Genomic DNA, 18,579 nt, shown 5'->3' on the forward strand with positions numbered 1-18,579 from the left:
CCCCGGCTATTAGTGCCAGGGGGGCCTTAGCCTGATGTCATGCCGCTGGAATTTCACTGGCTTGGCGGGAGCATCGCACATTTCTTCAACGTATCAACTGTTAGCATGATTAGCATCTGATCAATTGTTGTTTGAAACAGCCTGGCAGATCATATGTGAGCATACCAACTGTTAGTATTTCATCAATTCTCACAGATTTGACTCTGTGCTATTTGTTCTCAGGTTGCTAATTTGCTATATATCAGCATGTCAACTGATATCATGATAGCATGTAATATCATATTCCAACTGGCCCTAGCACTATAGTGATCCATTGAGGCACGAATGAACATTACGCGGCCGACATTTGGCTAGCTGTCAGCATATTCATACATAATACATCTACATAATCCTAGTTTGCCTTACAGTATCACTTGTTCATTGAGGCATCAGATGTTTTTCACGATGAACAATAAGGGTTCACGCATGCTGTTAGCTATCTGTTAGCATTATTAGCATTCTTTGTATCTTATTTTAATTAATCACTGTGGCATTTGGCCATTAAGGCACTAGATCTTTTCCAGAATGAAGAATACGTGTCTACACGTGCTAGCTTTTAGCATCCTAGCAGTTAGCATTGTAATAAATTTGTCTTGGGCCAACGTTAGAATAGTTGTACAGGGCGAGCCCAGCTCACAACAACAGGCGGCAGGCAGTTAATGTCCTCCAAATAAAACGTACCAAATGTTCCGAGGATGTTTCTGGAGGCGGTTGAGGTGGGTCTGGTGTTTTTTTTTTTTTTTTGCTTCTCACTTTTTAAGAGCTCTTCCCTCCTGAACGGCATCTGCCAAACTATGCGGCGTCCCGTGGAGTTCAGAGATGAGGACATGGGCTTTTTCAGCGAAGCCTAGCGCTTCCCACTTCCTAGCGGTGACAAGGAGCATCAATCTTAACGCGGCCGCGCTGCTGGACCTTGCCAAGCTACATTACTGTTGCATGAAAAGGAAAAGGGGAAAAAAGACTGCGGTGTTGGAACAAAGCATGAACATAAACACTTTATAATTTTTACTCAGCAACAAGTACTTAATGGTAGATCAACACCACACTTAGGACTTGTTCAAATTAGCACTTAGCGGCTCTGCTGTCTTGTTTTTGTTTTGTGGGCATCAGCACAAAAAATGTTGAGCTCAACTGGGCATACAGTATGTTTGTGGAGTAAAAATACCCGGAGAAAAAAACCCTTATAAATATAAGAACATATCTATTTATTTACTGATTTAAAAAAAAAAAAATGAGCAGCTGATTGCTAAAATCTTCCAACAGAGAATGAATTCTGCTGTAAACAGACATGAATAAAAACCCAAGATATATTTTAAATTTATTCAGATTATTTTTTAAATAATAATGAACCCCAAAAGCTACCGTAAGAAAGCAATTATAGTGGAACCTCAGTTTTTGTATGCCCCACTTTTCATAATTTTTATCCTGAAAGTTTGTAATTTTTGTATGGTAAAGGGTAGAAGCAATGTTGAATTATTATTTTTTTAAATCGAATTTTACCATATAATTCTATTTCATTAGTCATTTATATATATTTTTATATTTTCTGTAAAAACAAAACAAAAACGGTAGTCATCTTAAAAACATATATATATATTTTGTTAATATTCATGGGTGTCTGGAACGGATTAACTGGATTTACATTATTCCTTGTGGGAAATGTTGCTTTGGTTGAATTACAATTTGGTTTTAGCTCGATTTATTTTTTTTTGAATGGTTTAATCACAAAAAACAAGGCTTCATTGTATTTTATAATTAATAATGATAAAGAGAAAAACACTTTATTTAGAAATAACAAAATGTAAAAAGAAGAAGAAGATTGAGCAGTTCAGATGGTGTTAGGTTTTCCTTTTGTGGTCAACTCAATACAAAGTGAAGCAAAAACATTCCATTGCAATCATTGTTCATTTTCATAAATGATAACATTCCACTGACATCTTCACCGTTATTCTTCCCTTCACTTAAGGCCCAAATGTGACTGTTGATCATAGTGCACTGCACACATGTGGAATACGGGGGTTGGGGTGGGGGCTCAGTTAAGTGGTCCAAACAGTGCCTGGAGTCCACCTTGTCCACAGCTGTCTTTTTCCAGAGAGAAACACTTTCAACCGTTAGCCGCTCGGGAATCCTTTTCACGTCCCAGCTCTGCTGCTCCTTGTTTTGTCCTAATCCCAGAGTCGTGATTTGTACTTGGAGCGTGTCAATTCCCCCTCTTCACTCCCTCCCGACACCCCCATTCTCTCACACCTGCCGAGCTCCAGCAATAACGCCAATATCCTACATATCCCCGGGAATCCTTCTGGGTTTCTACTCTCCTCTGAAGTAGTTTCTATGATTGGTCCTTGGAACACACTCGCACTTCTCCACAACGTGTTTGTTCAGGTGCGAGAGACCCCCGACCCATTGCCTTTATGACTGTTGGCCTCAATACAGGTCACAAGTGTCAGTCGGACGTGATAGAGTACATGAAATCATAAAACGCCATAAATCACATTATCGAGTAGAATCTTGAGATGAACTAAAAATGACGCAATAAAACTTTTGAAAATTGGGCTCAGTTGTGCAATTAAACCAGAAATCGCCACTTCTGTGCAAAACCGCAATTTAATTTTGCTTTATGGTATTATTGGAAGGGTAAAGGTGCCAAAGTGCTCCTGGGTCCAAGTGGTGGTCCGGAAACCTCTCCCCTAACCAGTAAAACTTAACTAGCTTGTTCCCTCTGCATGGTATAATGAAGTGTAACACTGATTTGAGTGTCACAAATCAGCAGAAAAATCATAACTAGTGCTGGTAAGACGTGGAAATCTTCATATTTTTCAATTTATCAAAATGTTTAGGATGATAGACCTGATACTTTTTTGGAGACAGAAGCAGGCAAATTAGCACCCTAATTGCTTAATTTATAATAACTTAATATCATAAATAAATAAAATATGTCCTAGTAGGCGGAAACATCTAAAAACCTGCAGGACTCCGGACCTCAAGGACCAGAATTGGTGAACCCTGCACTCTAAAAACTGTAGGGTAAAGTAAAGTAAAGGTAAAGTATCTAAGTAAAGGATCTAACCATTATTTACGAGTTGTTTAAACTAAAAGACCCATTTCTTGACCCAAATTGGGTTAAATTGACCTAAGTAGAGGATCGGTCCATTTTTGACCCAACTGTTTTTAGAGTGTGGTAAAAATGATATCATTATACTGATTTTAGAAAAAAATGATGTCAGATGTCCGTTCCCGTTAAATGTGTTGTGTGTGTCATGTTTGCGTAGAGGTGGCCATCCTGTGGGCGTCCCACCAGGTGCACCACAGTTCCGAGCACTACAACTTCACCACGGCCCTGCGGCAGCCGCTCACCCAGCAGCTGACGTCATGGGTGCGTTCCTATTCCTGTGCACCCTTTCTAACAGCCATAAAAAAAAACGCAAAACATTCTGAATCTTATTTCTGGCCATGTTCAGGTTTTCTACGTGCCGATGGCCTTGGCCGTGCCACCGTCCGCCTTCGCTGTCCACATCCAACTCAATCTGCTCTTCCAGTTCTGGCTTCACACAGAGGTAAGCATCACGTCAACATGACAAAAAATGATCATTTCTGATTTCTTATCTTATTTGTGTGTCCCCGCCTGCTCTTGTCTAGACCGCACAATAAAAATGAATGAGTGTTGTTAAATATTCCAAACAGAAGCAAAGCGACGGCATCACTTTTTGTACTTTATTTTTTAACGATCCTTCCCGGGAATGAATGGATTTGTAACACCCTTTTCCAAACTTTTTAGTGCACTATTAGCCAAAGTGCTTGTGACAGACGCTATTTTCTCAAGGCGTGTAATTTATGCCTCCTTTATGGTCCCTTTTTATGTCATTGCTGCATGGATTTTGCTGCACAGTTTTTTAATCGTGTACGAAACAGCCAGACGCGCTATTACATCGAAGTAAATGTACAATTACTGGAAAATTATGAATTGTGTCCAGCTAAGCACTTCTGGGCCTTGTGTTGGGAGCTAATAAGTCAAAGTACGAGGCCTGGATTTCGCCCACAATGGCTGCTTCAAATAAAAATGGCCACCTGTCTGTTCAGTTCCAGGCATGGGTCTTTGAGACTTTTCCTTGCGTTTTGCAAAACTTTGTAAAATTTGCAATAAAGTTATGCCAGTTTCATGATCTTTGGCATAGCAAAATGGCTGACTGGTCCTTTAGACTTTTTGGGATGATGTATGTTAGACACATCCACCCACTTTCATTTTGATTACTAGTGACTAAAGCATTTATTTATTTATTTGAATCTTTCCAGGTATTGAAACAGAGTACCGGTATGAGAATGACCCCTAAACTGCAGAACCTTACTTTAAGACCTTTACTTTTCTTTCAGCTAATCCGAGACATGGGACCTCTGGAGTGGATCTTCAACACTCCCAAGCATCACAGAGTTCACCACGGTAAGGACCTGTTTATTGGTCATGTGATTTATCTTCGCCTCAGCCTAAAAATGTGTTCTTATTGTGAACCTTTTCACACAGGAAGAAACCTATACTGCATTGACAAGAACTACGGGGGAATTCTGATCATCTGGGACAGATTGTTTGGTAAGCAAACACTTTGAAGGTCCATGCTAACTGCAAGGTGCGAAAGAAAGGAAGGGAAGGCTCATGCTAATGCTAGTGTGGCTACACCGCCAATTGTTGTGTGTTATCTTAGGTACCTTTTCACCAGAGAAGGGCAAGGTGGTGTACGGCTTGGTCTTCCCCAGCAAGTCTTTTGAAATCATCACAAGTCAAGTGAGTACTGCGCATGCTAACAAACTCGCTAGCATACTCACTAGCACGTCTGCTAGCATACTCGCTAGCGTACGTGCACTCACGCTCGCTAGCATTTCTCCGATAAAAACACAGACGGTAAATAAGGCGCAGTAATTGGCTGTTTTATAAGCACAACATTCTAATCATTGTCCAAAAGGGGACAATAATTAATATTATAATTTGGCATCATGTGTGGGCGAAGTTTGACGACTCGCCATAAAACGAAACTAAGAATTCGTATTGTGTCTGTGATTTGGTGTTTCTCTTTTTTCAGTTCCACTACTATTTGTCCTTGTGGAGAAGGTCAACCACCTACCCGATTCTCACCGACAAAGTTTCGACTTTTGTCAAGGGTCCCAGTTGGACGCCTGGAAACCCTCGACTGGGCAACTACAGTCACGTTCCAAAGGTGGGTGCGGGACCACGTCGTGACCTGACATCATTCAAAAGGAGAATTCCGCACAGCGGGAGTCTTAGGCGACTTTTACAAGGAATGGCCACATCAAATAAAAGCTGAAAAGCCTTTGTAGACGGAGCACAATAAGTTCATTTTCACCGTCTCTGGGATTAAAACCGCATGGAGCTGCAGTGGAAATGTGCGTGTATGTGTGTGTGCGTGCGTGTCTGCAGAAAGGCTCCAGTGGAACGAGCCGGCGGTTAGCTTTGAAATAACGTTGATGGTGGCACATATTTAGTTCCCTCATGCGTGACACTTCGGAAAAAAAAAAAAAAAGGTTCCCGATTCAATTGGCCCCTTAAAGGCAACCTTGGAAGCCTAACGCCATGAAAGGTATCTCGTGGTCGGCCGTGTCGCACCAGGTGAACCACGACCTGACGTATTTGCAGGTGTGTCGAGCGGCCTGGCTTCTCTCTTGTCTGTCATTGGTCAGTTTATTTTCATCCACTTTTTGGTTTCCAAATGACAGAAAGGGGTCAGATGACTCAGGAAGTTCCAAAAGATGGACTCATGTCTTCCAGTAATGAAAAAAGAAAAGAAAGAAAAAGTCCAGATGACCTAATGAGATATTTTCATCCCAGTGGAACCTTTAATCGAAATTCTGGAATGCTAGTTCATGCAACGAACCACCCACTAATCCACCCCACAAAAACATTTAAAATTCAACATAGCTTCCACAAGATGGCGGCAAAGCACTACTTTTTCTAAATTTAGTTCGTCAATACACTTCAACATAGTTCTTTGGCAGAAAGATGTGGCAAGAAATCGCCACATGCACACAAGCACAAAAAGAGTTGGGTTTTCAACAAACAATGGAGGATAGGTTAAAAAAAGATGATTTAATGAAGAAAAAAAAAATATTTATACAATGAAATACCTTAAAAAAAAAGAAAGAAAAAATAACACTGGTGGAAGAGGAGAAATTGTACATGTATGAACGGAATGCAGTATGGGGGGAGGGCTTTTTTGCTCTTAAAAAACAAATGTATGCTATGATTGGGCTCAATGGGCTAAACCACTGGTTCTCAACCCCGGTCCTCGAGTACCCCTATCCAGCCTGTTTTCCATGTCTCCTTTAGCCAACACAGCTGAGGATCGTTATCAGGCATCATGCAGAGTCTGCTGATTAGCTGATCGTTTGAAACACCTGTGTTGGCTGTTGGAGACATGGAGAACAGGCTGGATAGGGTTACTCGAGGACCGCGGTTGACAACCACTGTGCTAAACTATTCAAAATATATAACAAATATAAATAGAATTATGATTGCACAAAATAACATTGGTGTAAACACTTTCTTAGAATAAAAACAAATATAGCAGGTGTGTATATACGCACACACTCACCCTTTCAATTTAAAAAATAAATAATAGGAACTAGTGCGCTACATTCCATGCAATGTCTCCTCTCCCATGCCAGAAATAACCTTCAAAGACAACTTGTGGCGTTTCACAAAGTTTATTACAGCATTGGAGAACAATATTGCCACAACAGAGGTTCCCATAAGTGGGAAAAACAGCAGTGATGTTGACATATTGTATATTTTTCATACGGACAGATAAGTGATGGCTTAGCGTTTGCTCCATTAGAAGACGGAAAATGAACTCCGCCGTGATCTTGACACCCTTGATGTCATTCGTATCGAGATGGAAATCAAACGAGAGTCGCCAGACTTTGACAAAAACTCATTATTTATCTTACGCTGAGTCTCTTCAAACTGATCATTGTTTGATTTTGCAAGTCATTAGGAAGCCCTAAAAAAAATGAAAATCTTACCCACCAGACGTGCTTTGGACATTGCCAGTGGTCCTTCAAAGACTAACATGGAGACTTTTTCCAATTGCTTGATAAATGTTCAATGCTAGATTGCAGAGAAATGTAGTTTTTGTCATTGTGTTGTGGAGAAAGATCATGGCTGCAAAGTTTGATGACTCGTCATAAAACATGACGCTCATAACACAACCATAAGAATTGTTTGTAAATTCAGCTCCAGCCATTCAGTAGAACTTTAAAATGCAAAATTTGGTAAGCATATTTATCATCAGTAGATCCACCCCAAAAAATAAACAAGACACAAGAAGTCCGCAATTTTATTTTGAAGTAACCATATTTGGATCATTTTGGCCACTTTTTGTGATCTGATTGCTACCAAATATCATTCACACAGATAAGCCAAACGGACGGCGCTACATTGAAGCATTTTCGTTTTTTGTGTGGGTGGGATAAGGCAGAGAAGTTTGGTAACACCGTATTCTGAGGCAGAAAAAATGGTAGCTGAATTGTTTTCAGAAAAATACAATAAAATAAATCAGTCCTAAAGTCAGTTTGTTTTAACATTAAATTTAGGTGGCATATCATCATGAGTAGACCCACAAAATAAAGTCTAAGAAGCAATGTAAGACTGCCATTTTGGTTTGGAAAAAATATTTGAAAGGTGAATTTGTTGTAAAGTTTTTTGCCAAATTTGAAAACATACTAGTGAGATGGTGTTGCTGTTTATTTTTAGCAGAAACAAAAAAAAAAGACACAGGAAATCTCCCATTTTTTGTGGCTATTTTTGGTCGACTTTCCAGGAGGCTAAGGTTGTCCAAGAGATTTTGCTTTAATGATTTTCACCGAGTGTTTGTGGGTAAGTGGTTTCAAGTGTTTTGACATGTTTTTTTCTTTTCTGCTGGCAGGTGACTGGCAAGGAGAAGCCTCACGAGCCCAGCTTCTCGCTGCCTTTACAAGTTTACATGGTGACACATTTCCTGCTGGTCCTGTACACTTACCACGAGCTCTTCGAAAACCAGGCGGTACGTATTTGTCATATTAAGATGCATAACAATTACTGGAAAGACTTGGCAGGAACGTCTTTATATAACGGCCAACCATGCCGTTTTAGCCAAATGGCCAGTCTTACATCATATGGGCGTCATCATTTTTTTGGGCCCATTAACCCTGGAGAACTCAGGAACCCTTTTGTTCTTTGGAAAATTATGAATTATACATTTAATGACTGCTATAAGTTCACTAAACACCAAAATATATGTTTTTTTTTTATTTATTCCCTAATTTAGGATTAGGGCGAAATTTGACCCTTTGGGATTTAGGGGTATCATTTCGGAAAATCTGAATAACAAAAACTGTCAGTAAACTATTTAGAATTTAAGAAAATAATCAATCAAATACACAGCTACATTGAACAATATGATTTTGGGGTTTTATTTGTTGCATTTTAGCCATCTTGTCACCACCACTCTGGCTCATGTAAGTGCAATATTCATCCACTAGATGGCCCCATGCAGGGGTCAGAAGTGGCACTCTGGACTTTTGAAGTTAAATTTGTACAAAAAAAAAAGGTCTTTGTTATTTGAGTAGCAGAATTTATAGGGGCCAAATTTGACCCCGTGGGTTCACCAGGGTTAAAGAAAATAAAGTGTTATATAAAATGTTTCATGTCAAGTGGATTTGTTCTTTTCATCCATCCGTCCATTATCTGAACCGCTTATCCTCACGAGGGTCGCTTTCGGCAGAAAATCTGTACCAACATTTTCAAAAAGTTTCCACCTTTTACCAAATCCTTGAAACTTGAAACATATTCTAACAATGAAATGCATGAGCAATAGTGTATATGAAAAAAATATGACATCTAAGGGAAACCATAACTTGATGAAAATGAGAACGTCATCCTTAGCGCACGCCTGATAAATGGTTATAATATCGATAAAGATGTTGATGGCCAGTCGTGTTTTTTTTTTTTCTCAGCTAAAATCAATTTTGGATGTGATGTTTTTAAAAAGCTGACAGTGTTGACATGGCCTCAGATGATTGGTCCATGCGGGGCGTCTGGCGCGTATGTCTCCAGCTCCCTAATTGAAGACTACTCGTCTGCCAACATGATTGAACTAATGACACAGTTTGTTGCGGCCGCTGGAGCCCAGTAACTTTGACTTAAAAAACAAAAAAGGAAAAACGAGCAGCGTCTAACATCGTGACAGGATGACTGATCGGCCTCCCCCTTTGGAGGAACCTTTGTCTATTATTTTCCACTTGCCAAAGCCAAAAGACCCCCTTCCCTTCCTCCTCCATCAGAAAAATAAAGCATCGGGTCTCCTCGGCAGTTATCTTTGGAAGCCCCCCCCTCCCCCTCAGGCATAGTTTTGGTTAGCTGAGAAGTGCCGTCACGCCCAAACCCCTTCAAAACTCCCAAATAAAATTGCTCCTCGTTTTTTTTGTGCTCCTCAGTTGTGGTCCCACACACATTTACACGCACGCACACACACCTCGAGGGCCAAGAGGGCTCCCCATACTCGCCTGCAAATGAAACACCAGCTGGTGGTCCGACAGTGAACACAAACGTCTTAATTGTAGACTGGAGCCTTTCCCAAGCAAAATAGCCTTCAGGATGCAGCAATCAGGACTTTTGCGAAGGAAAATAACAACGGCTCCCGCAATAAATCATGTCACCCTTTTGTGTTTATGCACTGTGCGCGTGTGTGCCAGCTAGCTAGCTAGCTAGCTGGACGCTACAGCTAACGTTAGCTGTTTGTGTGTCAATTTTATATACTACATTATATTCATAGTCAACACAAATAAAATGTTTTGCCTGGTTGTAAATACTTTTTGCGTATGTTAATGACATTTCCAGCTAGCTAGCTCACTGGACGCTACAGCTAACGTTATCTGTTTGTGTGTGAATTTTATATACTATATTACATTCAGAGTCAACACAAATAAAATGTTTTGCTCGTTGTTAATACTTTTTGCGTATGTTAATGAAATTTCCAGCTAGCTAGCTCACCGGACGCTACAGCTAACGTTATCTGTTTGTGTGTGAATTTTATATACTATATTAGATTCAGAGTCAACACAAATAAAATGTTTTGGTCGTTGTTAATACTTTTTGCGTATGTTAATGAAATTTCCAGCTAGCTAGCTTACTGGACGCTACAGCTAACGTTAGCTGTTTGTGTGTGAATTTTATATACTATATTAGATTCATAGTCAACACAAATAAAATATTTTGCTTGTTGTAAATACTTTTTGCATATGTTAATGAAATTTCCAGCTAGCTAGCTCACTGGATGCTACAGCTAACGTTAGCTGTTTGTGTGTGAATTTTATATACTATATTAGATTCATAGTCAACACAAATAAAATATTTTGCCTGTTGTAAATACTTTTTGCGTATGTTAATGAAATTTCCAGCTAGCTAGCTCACTGGACGCTACAGCTAACGTTAGCTGTTTGTGTGTGAATTTTATATACTATATTAGATTCAGAGTCAACACAAATAAAATGTTTTGGTCGTTGTTAATACTTTTTGCGTATGTTAATGAAATTTCCAGCTAGCTAGCTTACTGGACGCTACAGCTAACGTTAGCTGTTTGTGTGTGAATTTTATATACTATATTAGATTCATAGTCAACACAAATAAAATATTTTGCTTGTTGTAAATACTTTTTGCGTATGTTAATGAAATTTCCAGCTAGCTAGCTTACTGGACGCTACAGCTAACGTTAGCTGTTTGTGTGTGAATTTTATATACTATATTAGATTCATAGTCAACACAAATAAAATATTTTGCTTGTTGTAAATACTTTTTGCGTATGTTAATGAAATTTCCAGCTAGCTAGCTCACTGGATGCTACAGCTAACGTTAGCTGTTTGTGTGTGAATTTTATATACTATATTAGATTCATAGTCAACACAAATAAAATATTTTGCCTGTTGTAAATACTTTTTGCGTATGTTAATGAAATTTCCAGCTAGCTAGCTCACTGGACGCTACAGCTAACGTTAGCTGTTTGTGTGTGAATTTTATATACTATATTAGATTCATAGTCAGCACAAATAAAATATTTTGCTTGTTGTAAATACTTTTTGCGTATGTTAATGAAATTTCCAGCTAGCTAGCTCACTGGACGCTACAGCTAACATTAGCTGTTTGTGTGTGAATTTTAGATACTACATTATATTCATAGTCAACACAAATAAAATGTTGTGCTAGTTGTAAATACTTTTTGCCCACGTTAATGAAAAGCTGTCTTAATTTGGTCTGTGTAGTTCATAGGCGTGAGCGAGTGATTGAATTGTGACCCAGTGAGTGAATCACTGATTGACGGACCAACAGGTCAAGTGAGTGAATAAGTGACTGATTTACTGACAGAGGAAATACTGCCCAACAGACTGACCCGCTAACTGGCTAAGTGGGTAAGTGACTGACTGACTGACAGACCAAGAGTTAGTGACTGAGTGATCAACTGAGTGACTGAGTGAGTGACTGGCTGGCTGACTCAGTGAGTGAGTGATTGCTTGGCTGATGTTAAGTGACCGACCGAAATGCCAACAAAGTGACTTAGTGAGTGACTGGCCGACCGACAAACTGGATGACTGTGTGACTAATAACTGAGTGAGTAACCGTAAGCGACTGACTGTGTGCGCGAGTAACTGAGTCACTGATCAACCAAATGACTAGTGAATAAATGTGAGTGAGTGAATGGGGTGAGCGTCCATTAGATGTTCTGCACGCAGCATCGCAAATGTACAGTAAAAAAGTCCGAAGTGGAAATGCTGTTTATGTCCTGCTGTGTGCCCGCCATGTGCTTAGCACACTGAGGCTTGTTTGCCTTGGCACTGCCCAATAAACAGTGGTAGAGCCTGCTGCTTTGTGGAAAACTCTCCTAAGAGACTGCGAGGCAAGCAGCCATGATGATGATTACAGCTTTACATTGGAAGTCACGCCATGTGCTGTATTTGGACCCTAGGCGCTGACCCAGTTGACCGTCCTGGGGATGACCGGTTACATCCTACTCACGCTCACCTCTCTGGGTTTCATCATCGACGGCAGGTAACCTACACACTAACTCTTGTTATGCCACGTTTAATATTATTATTATTTTTTTTTCCTGACTCAGATTTAAGTGTGGTGATATGCCGCAACACTTTCAAGTATTTATTTTATTATTTAATGTATTATTTTTCTTTAATCATATTTTAAGATTAAAGTACAGGAACTGTGTTCGATATGAATTGAATTGAATTTGTTCATATTTGAAAATGTTCTCAGCGGCTTGTGATTTGTCAAATTTCGTATGCAAGAAACAAAACTAATATATATCTATATGTTGCGTCAAGGCCGTCGGCATCCATTTTGGAGGCGATACGCTGCATGTGCATGATGATGTTGCTGCAGTACAACCACCTGCGGCCCCCTAACTCGGCCCTGACTGTGCCCACCCAGGTAAGGCCCACTTAATTTTTGCACTTCATACAACAGTCAGTACGTGTAGTGGTGGGAATCTTTGAATGTCTTACGATTCGATTCGATTCTGATTTTTGGGTGTGCCATTCGATTCAGAATCGATTTTTGATTAAGAATGATTTTTCCAATTTATAGATGTTCACAAAGGAATCGCAATGATCTACTCCAGTCTGACTCGCTAATGCTAATTAGTGCTCTACTCCCGGCACTTTTATCACTCAAAAGAATGTCTCCACGCTGCAAAAAAAACCTTTTATCAGAATAACTTGATCGTGACTTTTTCCTTCTACTCTCTAATGTGGCTACAACTTAACAGTGTATCAGACCGTGTGGTACAACATGAACAGCGCTCCAAATAAAGGCACACACAGACAGAGGCAAGACAGTATAAAATAATTTAAATAAAAATCAATGTTGGGACATTTAAAATCTATTCTGAATCGTACTAAATGAGAATCGATTTTTTTTGGCACACCCCTAATGTTTAGCATATTACTTAGCCTTTTACTAGCAATATAAATGTAAAAATAAATAACCTGATGATAGTTGGACTGAATTACATTGTCTGAGCTAGCTAAATGTGACGGCTGCCTATAACAAATACAAAAACATTGAGACACAAAATAAAAAAACTTAACATAAAAACATATTAGATTTATGTTCAATATTTTTGTCAAGTTATGTTTGTTGTTTTGGAATGCAGTGGACTGCTGTATATTCTCAAGTTTGGCAGTTCTGCCTATTTGTGTTTTTGAATATCGGGGTCAACTGTAAGTATAAACTGTATACAGTATTTAAAATAAATAAATAAATATATATATATATATATATTTTATATATATATATATATATATATATATATATATATATATATTTTATATATATATATATTTTTCGAGATTTTGAGCATGATTACTTTGGCTTGTTAGATTATGCAAGTTTAACACTAATATACCCTAATAAAACTAAAAAAAAATATATAAACTAAAAATATGAAATATATATAAACCTAAAAAAAATGTTTATTTATATTCTTGACATTTTTGTCTAATACTTGATATAACTTTGTGATCAGGTGGTGGCCCATTGTTTAGCATTAGCGTGACAGCCGCCCCGGCGCTCATCACATGACCTTGCACGCTGCATTCTGTGCTGCTCTATGCAAGGATAAACTCCAAAGACAACTGGGACAATGATCTTGAACAATGAAGTCACATTTTGGGGAGAAATGCGTGCTGGCACGGGGATCGTCCCGACACGGTCCCGCCGTGTGTTCATGTGGTCTGTTCAGTGTGCAAAGTCCGGCTGGCGGTGCTATGATCTCTCGGTCCAGATGCGTGCGCCAATTGGCCCTAAAATTGACGCGCCTTTCTGGCTGTGGACTGTACATTGCGGCTGACCTCTCATTACTGGTGCCACCCGTCCCCCCCCCCCCGCACCCCCCCCCCATCCCACCCCACCTTCCCACTTCTGCCTTTGTCCTCGCCCTGCTCACTGAACGCAGTGCGATGCTTCTGGAAGCAATTAGTGGCGTCTGCCGCTAACTAGAGCCGGCTGATGGGATTTGCACGTGAGCGCCGAGTCGCCGCTTTTATTGTGCCGGCCACATCTGTGTAGCTCAGGTGTGCGCAAACTGTAACGACAATACACTTTTTTAGTATTACCGTTCCAAAATGACAATTTTTTTTTAAATTTTATGATTTCAAGAGTAGCTAATATTTTGACATGATAGCACCCCCCCCCCCCCCCCCACACACACACACACACACACCACACATCCATCCAGTCCATTCATACAGACGCTTTCCAGCCTCCCGTCTGGCTCGCGAGGCCTTGGTGTGATTCCGTGGTCAAAACCTGCCACCCGTTAATAGCACTGAGAGCTTTAAAAATGCCACATATCACAAGCCAGGTTTTTGTGTGTGTGTGTGTGTGTGTGTAAAGTCAGCAGGGGCCCCAACACAATTAAATGTCAATTCCCCCATCGTGATTGGCCGCCGCTTCAAAAAACGCATCAGAACGGCGTGTGGTGTCATTAAAAAGCGTGACGGCTGCTTAAGACTTAAAGGGCGCCCATGTGTCAGCCACCATTTTGAGTCTTTTTGCTGAGGCTTTCAAGCACCTGCCTGCGCCACCAACGAGCCTAATGGTGCATAAAAAGCGCTCACACGGGGCCGTAACCATCGTTTCAAAAGCAGGAGGTGGGGTGACAAATTGCTTAGAAGTAAAAGCGTTTTTTATGAGCAAATTATTATCCTCTCACATTTAATTGCTCCTCTCTGCAGTGGCCAAAGAAATAAATAACTAAACTGTCAGATTATGGTTGAGGTAAAATAGATTTTATTATTTTTCTTCAAACAAAACTACGGAAAAAAAAATTAAATTCAAGGAGAAAAAGGAAAGTGTTAAAACCGACCCCTCTTACATTTTTACTAAGAATCCTTACAAATGTAAAAAAGTTCATAGAAAGCAAATTGATATTTTTTTATTGCTATGTGCCAATCTAAAAACAACTTGGGGCAATTATATGCCAGTAAGCTAACGGTTTAGCTTGGGGCCCCGTGGAGGCTCGCGCCGACTCTAATGTTTAGTTTTGGTCTTCGCGTGTCAGCGAAGTTTGACGAGTGACCATAAAACAGGAAAGTAATAAGTCAAGCCATGACAGAGTTGATTGAGAGCTCATTTGTGCTTGTCTGCTCGTCTGTGGAAAGATAAATGTCCGGGTCACATCAATATTATCAAGTTCAAGTTCCGACACAAATCAGCAAAAACAGCCAATGCCGCCTCTCCTTTTCCTGATAAGACAACCCGTGGCGAGAGGTCGCCGTTATCTTGCTGCCAAAAAAACCCCTCACGTGCGAAAGGTTCGAGGCGGGAAAACCCTGAATGGGATTTGTTTGGAGCTGTGGAAACTCTGCACCGTGATGTCATGCCGCCGACGCTCTCGGGAATGGAAAGGAAGAGAGAATAGAGGGGTTTGAAAGAGGGTGTAAATATCAGGGTGGTCGGTTATGGTGGGCGTGCACTGTGAAATATTAGCATGTAGCGTGCAAGGGGGGCGCACCCGTCATACGCTAAACACTCAGTTTATGTTGTCAAAGCGTTTGTCAGGCCATATTTGAAAGCTGGAACACAAATTGGACCTGTGACGGCTACACACGAGGCGTTTGGGCATGCGAGCACAAAGTACACTATGACACGCCTCTGAAATGACTGACCAATCACAGACCAGCGTACAGACACTTTCCCAGCAACACTCCGCTGAATTTAGGGATACATCTATACGTATTTATTTATTTATTTTAACTTCCTGGATAAAGAGTGTTTTCCTACTGTTATCATTTGCTCCCACACTATATAGCAAAAAAATTTTTTTTTTTAATTAGTATTATTATTGTTATTTATTTATTTTACAGTAAAGTGGTGCATTGAAATAGGAGTGAACTGACTTATATGGCAAATATGCAGACTTCTTCAAACTGGAGGTTTATTGTCAAACTAAACATCAACCAAAGAGAAATAGACGTGTATTTTATTTTAACATATAATGGGAAAGTTCTAACAAATCGTTTTTGCAGCATTACAACCCTTAAGGAGCAGATATTTGAACACAAACAGTGGGGCAACACATACTAACTAATAATTTCTGCTGCTTAGCTACTATGTCATGTACAGGAGATGAATGAAACGCTTGTTCGTTTGCATGACCCCGGTGGCGTACACACCAGCAGAAGCCTAATGATGTCGTGCAAACTGTTTTCATTTTTGCAAAATTTTTTGAAAATATAATGTACAATATTATAGTTAAATTTTCCATCACTAATCATATTTTTGGTGGTCTAATGTTTTTGTATGATTTTCAGATTTTTCTTTTTTTTTATTAAATACATTTTCCCATGTTTATTATTTTTAGTTTAAAAAAAAAAATCTAAAAAAAAAATCTAAAAAAAAAATCTAAAAAAAAAATCTAAAAAAAAAAAATCGACCAAAAAAATTAGCACAAAAAATTCACAAGCTTAAATATTTATTGTTTGGGCTGTCAATGCCAGGTTACCAAATTTCTGACTTATGCTACTCCCATCAGTAGATCCATGCCATTTCTTCAAGCAAATATTGTGATGAGGGTTAATACTTTTTCTACACTTTTATTTCCCCCACTTGAATAATGGAGAGCAAACAGTACAGCATTGTTAGCCCCGAGGAAGCGCACCTAATGACAAGCGTTATCAAATTTGAAGTTTTTAAATCGGCTCTTAAATATTAAGAGGGTGTCTGCTCCCATGGGAAGATTTTGTCTAATCTAATCCCAAGTCATTCAAAAATAATAATAGAGGACGTTCATAGTGTTCCGCTATAAAAAATAAGTCATATTTTACAGTAAAATGGTCCAGAGTGGCGTATCATTTCCAAGCATAAAGACTTCCATCACTCTCTGGTTTGCTTTATTAAAATCCAACAGGCTCGTGTCTTGGCTAACAATCACATGTGCTGTTGTAAAAAAAAAATATTCTTAAGTGTCCCGCCTGGAAAAGTTTCCCTGCTGCCAGTTTGGTTGAGTTTGTCCATTTGATGGCGTTGTAGAGCGTTCCCCTCGGCCCGAGTCGTCCTTGAGTCGTTTGGGCACCAAATGGCTTCCCGATGACGTTTCCAAGTCAAACGCCACCGAAGCGTGAGATTGCGGAAAAAGGAGGTCGGTATGAGGAAGACTGGAAGGAGCGTCGGAAAAGCGGTCGCGTGCAAATACTTCCCGGTTTAAAGGAGAAGAGAAGCATGTTATTTCATTGGGCCACTGACATTTGAACCACAGTAATCACAGAAACCATGTACTCTGTTATTGATCACTTTGTTACGGTCAAAAACACCTTAGGAGGAAGGAAAAGGAGTCTGTAGGACTCAATGGGCGTGTTTTAAAAATTCAGCCCCTGAAGCCGGCCGGTTTCATCAAGCAACATGAAATTTGGTCCAAAAAAAGTCAAGAAGTCATGCTTGAAAAGACACAAGAAGAAGAATATTGTTGTGATGCAGCCATTTCGGCCATTTCCATTGCAGACGTGTCCATTAGACTTTTCCCGATTTATAATTAATTGGAACCATGCATAAGACACAAATAGGTGACAACATAAATTAGCAAAATTATAAAAATAACATGATGGTAAAATTTAAGAATGACTTGAAATTTGGAAGATCAATTTTTTTTTTCATTTTGGCAATTTCCAGGGGTCCTTCAAATATGCCATTTGTCTATATCCTAAAAAATCAAAGTTCACTACTGTAGGTTCTTTTTTTTTTTTCTTTTTTTTTTAAAATATATATATATAGCCCATAATCCCTTTACTGCTGTCTTCTTCTTTCTCAGCCTCGTATTTTCCAGCAAAGTCCGCAGCGGGAGCGTACAAGCAGGGGCGTCATAACTCTTATAAATATCAGTGGGCGGATGGAAGGAGTCGAGGGGGCCATTAACCTCTTTGCCACCCCCTGGAGACTCATTTGTCTTTGCTGAGGAATCCCCTTGAACTGAGTCGCAAAAGGGCAACCACGTTGACTCTCTTTAAGCTCTGGTAATACAAACAAGGGCTTCATTTTCACCAATTTATGACTGATATGAATAAGCAATTCAAATTTGACCAACGAGAGAAGGAGCACAGTTGTGGTAATATCGCACATTTGCTGAGCTCTGTACAAGACAAAGGCTAATCAATTTAGCATTTATTAGCTTGCTCCTTTGAGACAGTATGTAAAAAAATGGACATTTATATATATATATATATATATATATATATATATATATATATATTAATAGTAGGGTTTGAACGATTACTCGAGTAACTAATAATTCCATTCCAATAAAAAAAAGTTGAGTCTAATGATCAATTTTTCACCCGCAGTGATTGCAATGCAGATTAAAGCAACACACATTCAAAGTCACAGATACTACAGTGACGAACGGGAGGCTGGCGGCCCGATGTAGACTAAAATAATACCCGCTTATGTGCATATTCTGTATTGGTCATTTAACTTGAAAACAAAATGTTTCACGTACTGCC

At 39.5% G+C, this 18,579-nt stretch overlaps 1 protein-coding gene across 2 annotated transcripts in view; it reads left to right on the top strand.

The window, feature by feature from the left end:
• Positions 1–18,579, top strand: part of agmo (alkylglycerol monooxygenase) — a 41,703-nt gene that overhangs the window by 17,217 nt on the left and 5,907 nt on the right. For both annotated transcript variants that reach the window (XR_013295396.1, XM_077576483.1), the window contains 9 exons: positions 3,309–3,412; positions 3,498–3,593; positions 4,408–4,474; positions 4,556–4,621; positions 4,734–4,813; positions 5,109–5,243; positions 7,968–8,084; positions 12,039–12,121; positions 12,409–12,514. Coding sequence is in view for 1 of the 2 variants with exons in the window: in XM_077576483.1 (XP_077432609.1) it covers positions 3,309–3,412; positions 3,498–3,593; positions 4,408–4,474; positions 4,556–4,621; positions 4,734–4,813; positions 5,109–5,243; positions 7,968–8,084; positions 12,039–12,121; positions 12,409–12,514 (854 nt within the window). In the remaining variant the exon portion in view is untranslated. The remainder of the gene's footprint in view (positions 1–3,308; positions 3,413–3,497; positions 3,594–4,407; positions 4,475–4,555; positions 4,622–4,733; positions 4,814–5,108; positions 5,244–7,967; positions 8,085–12,038; positions 12,122–12,408; positions 12,515–18,579) is intronic.

The sequence above is a fragment of the Vanacampus margaritifer genome, chromosome 9 (genome assembly GCF_051991255.1).
Source record: "Vanacampus margaritifer isolate UIUO_Vmar chromosome 9, RoL_Vmar_1.0, whole genome shotgun sequence".
NCBI lineage: Eukaryota > Metazoa > Chordata > Actinopteri > Syngnathiformes > Syngnathidae > Vanacampus > Vanacampus margaritifer.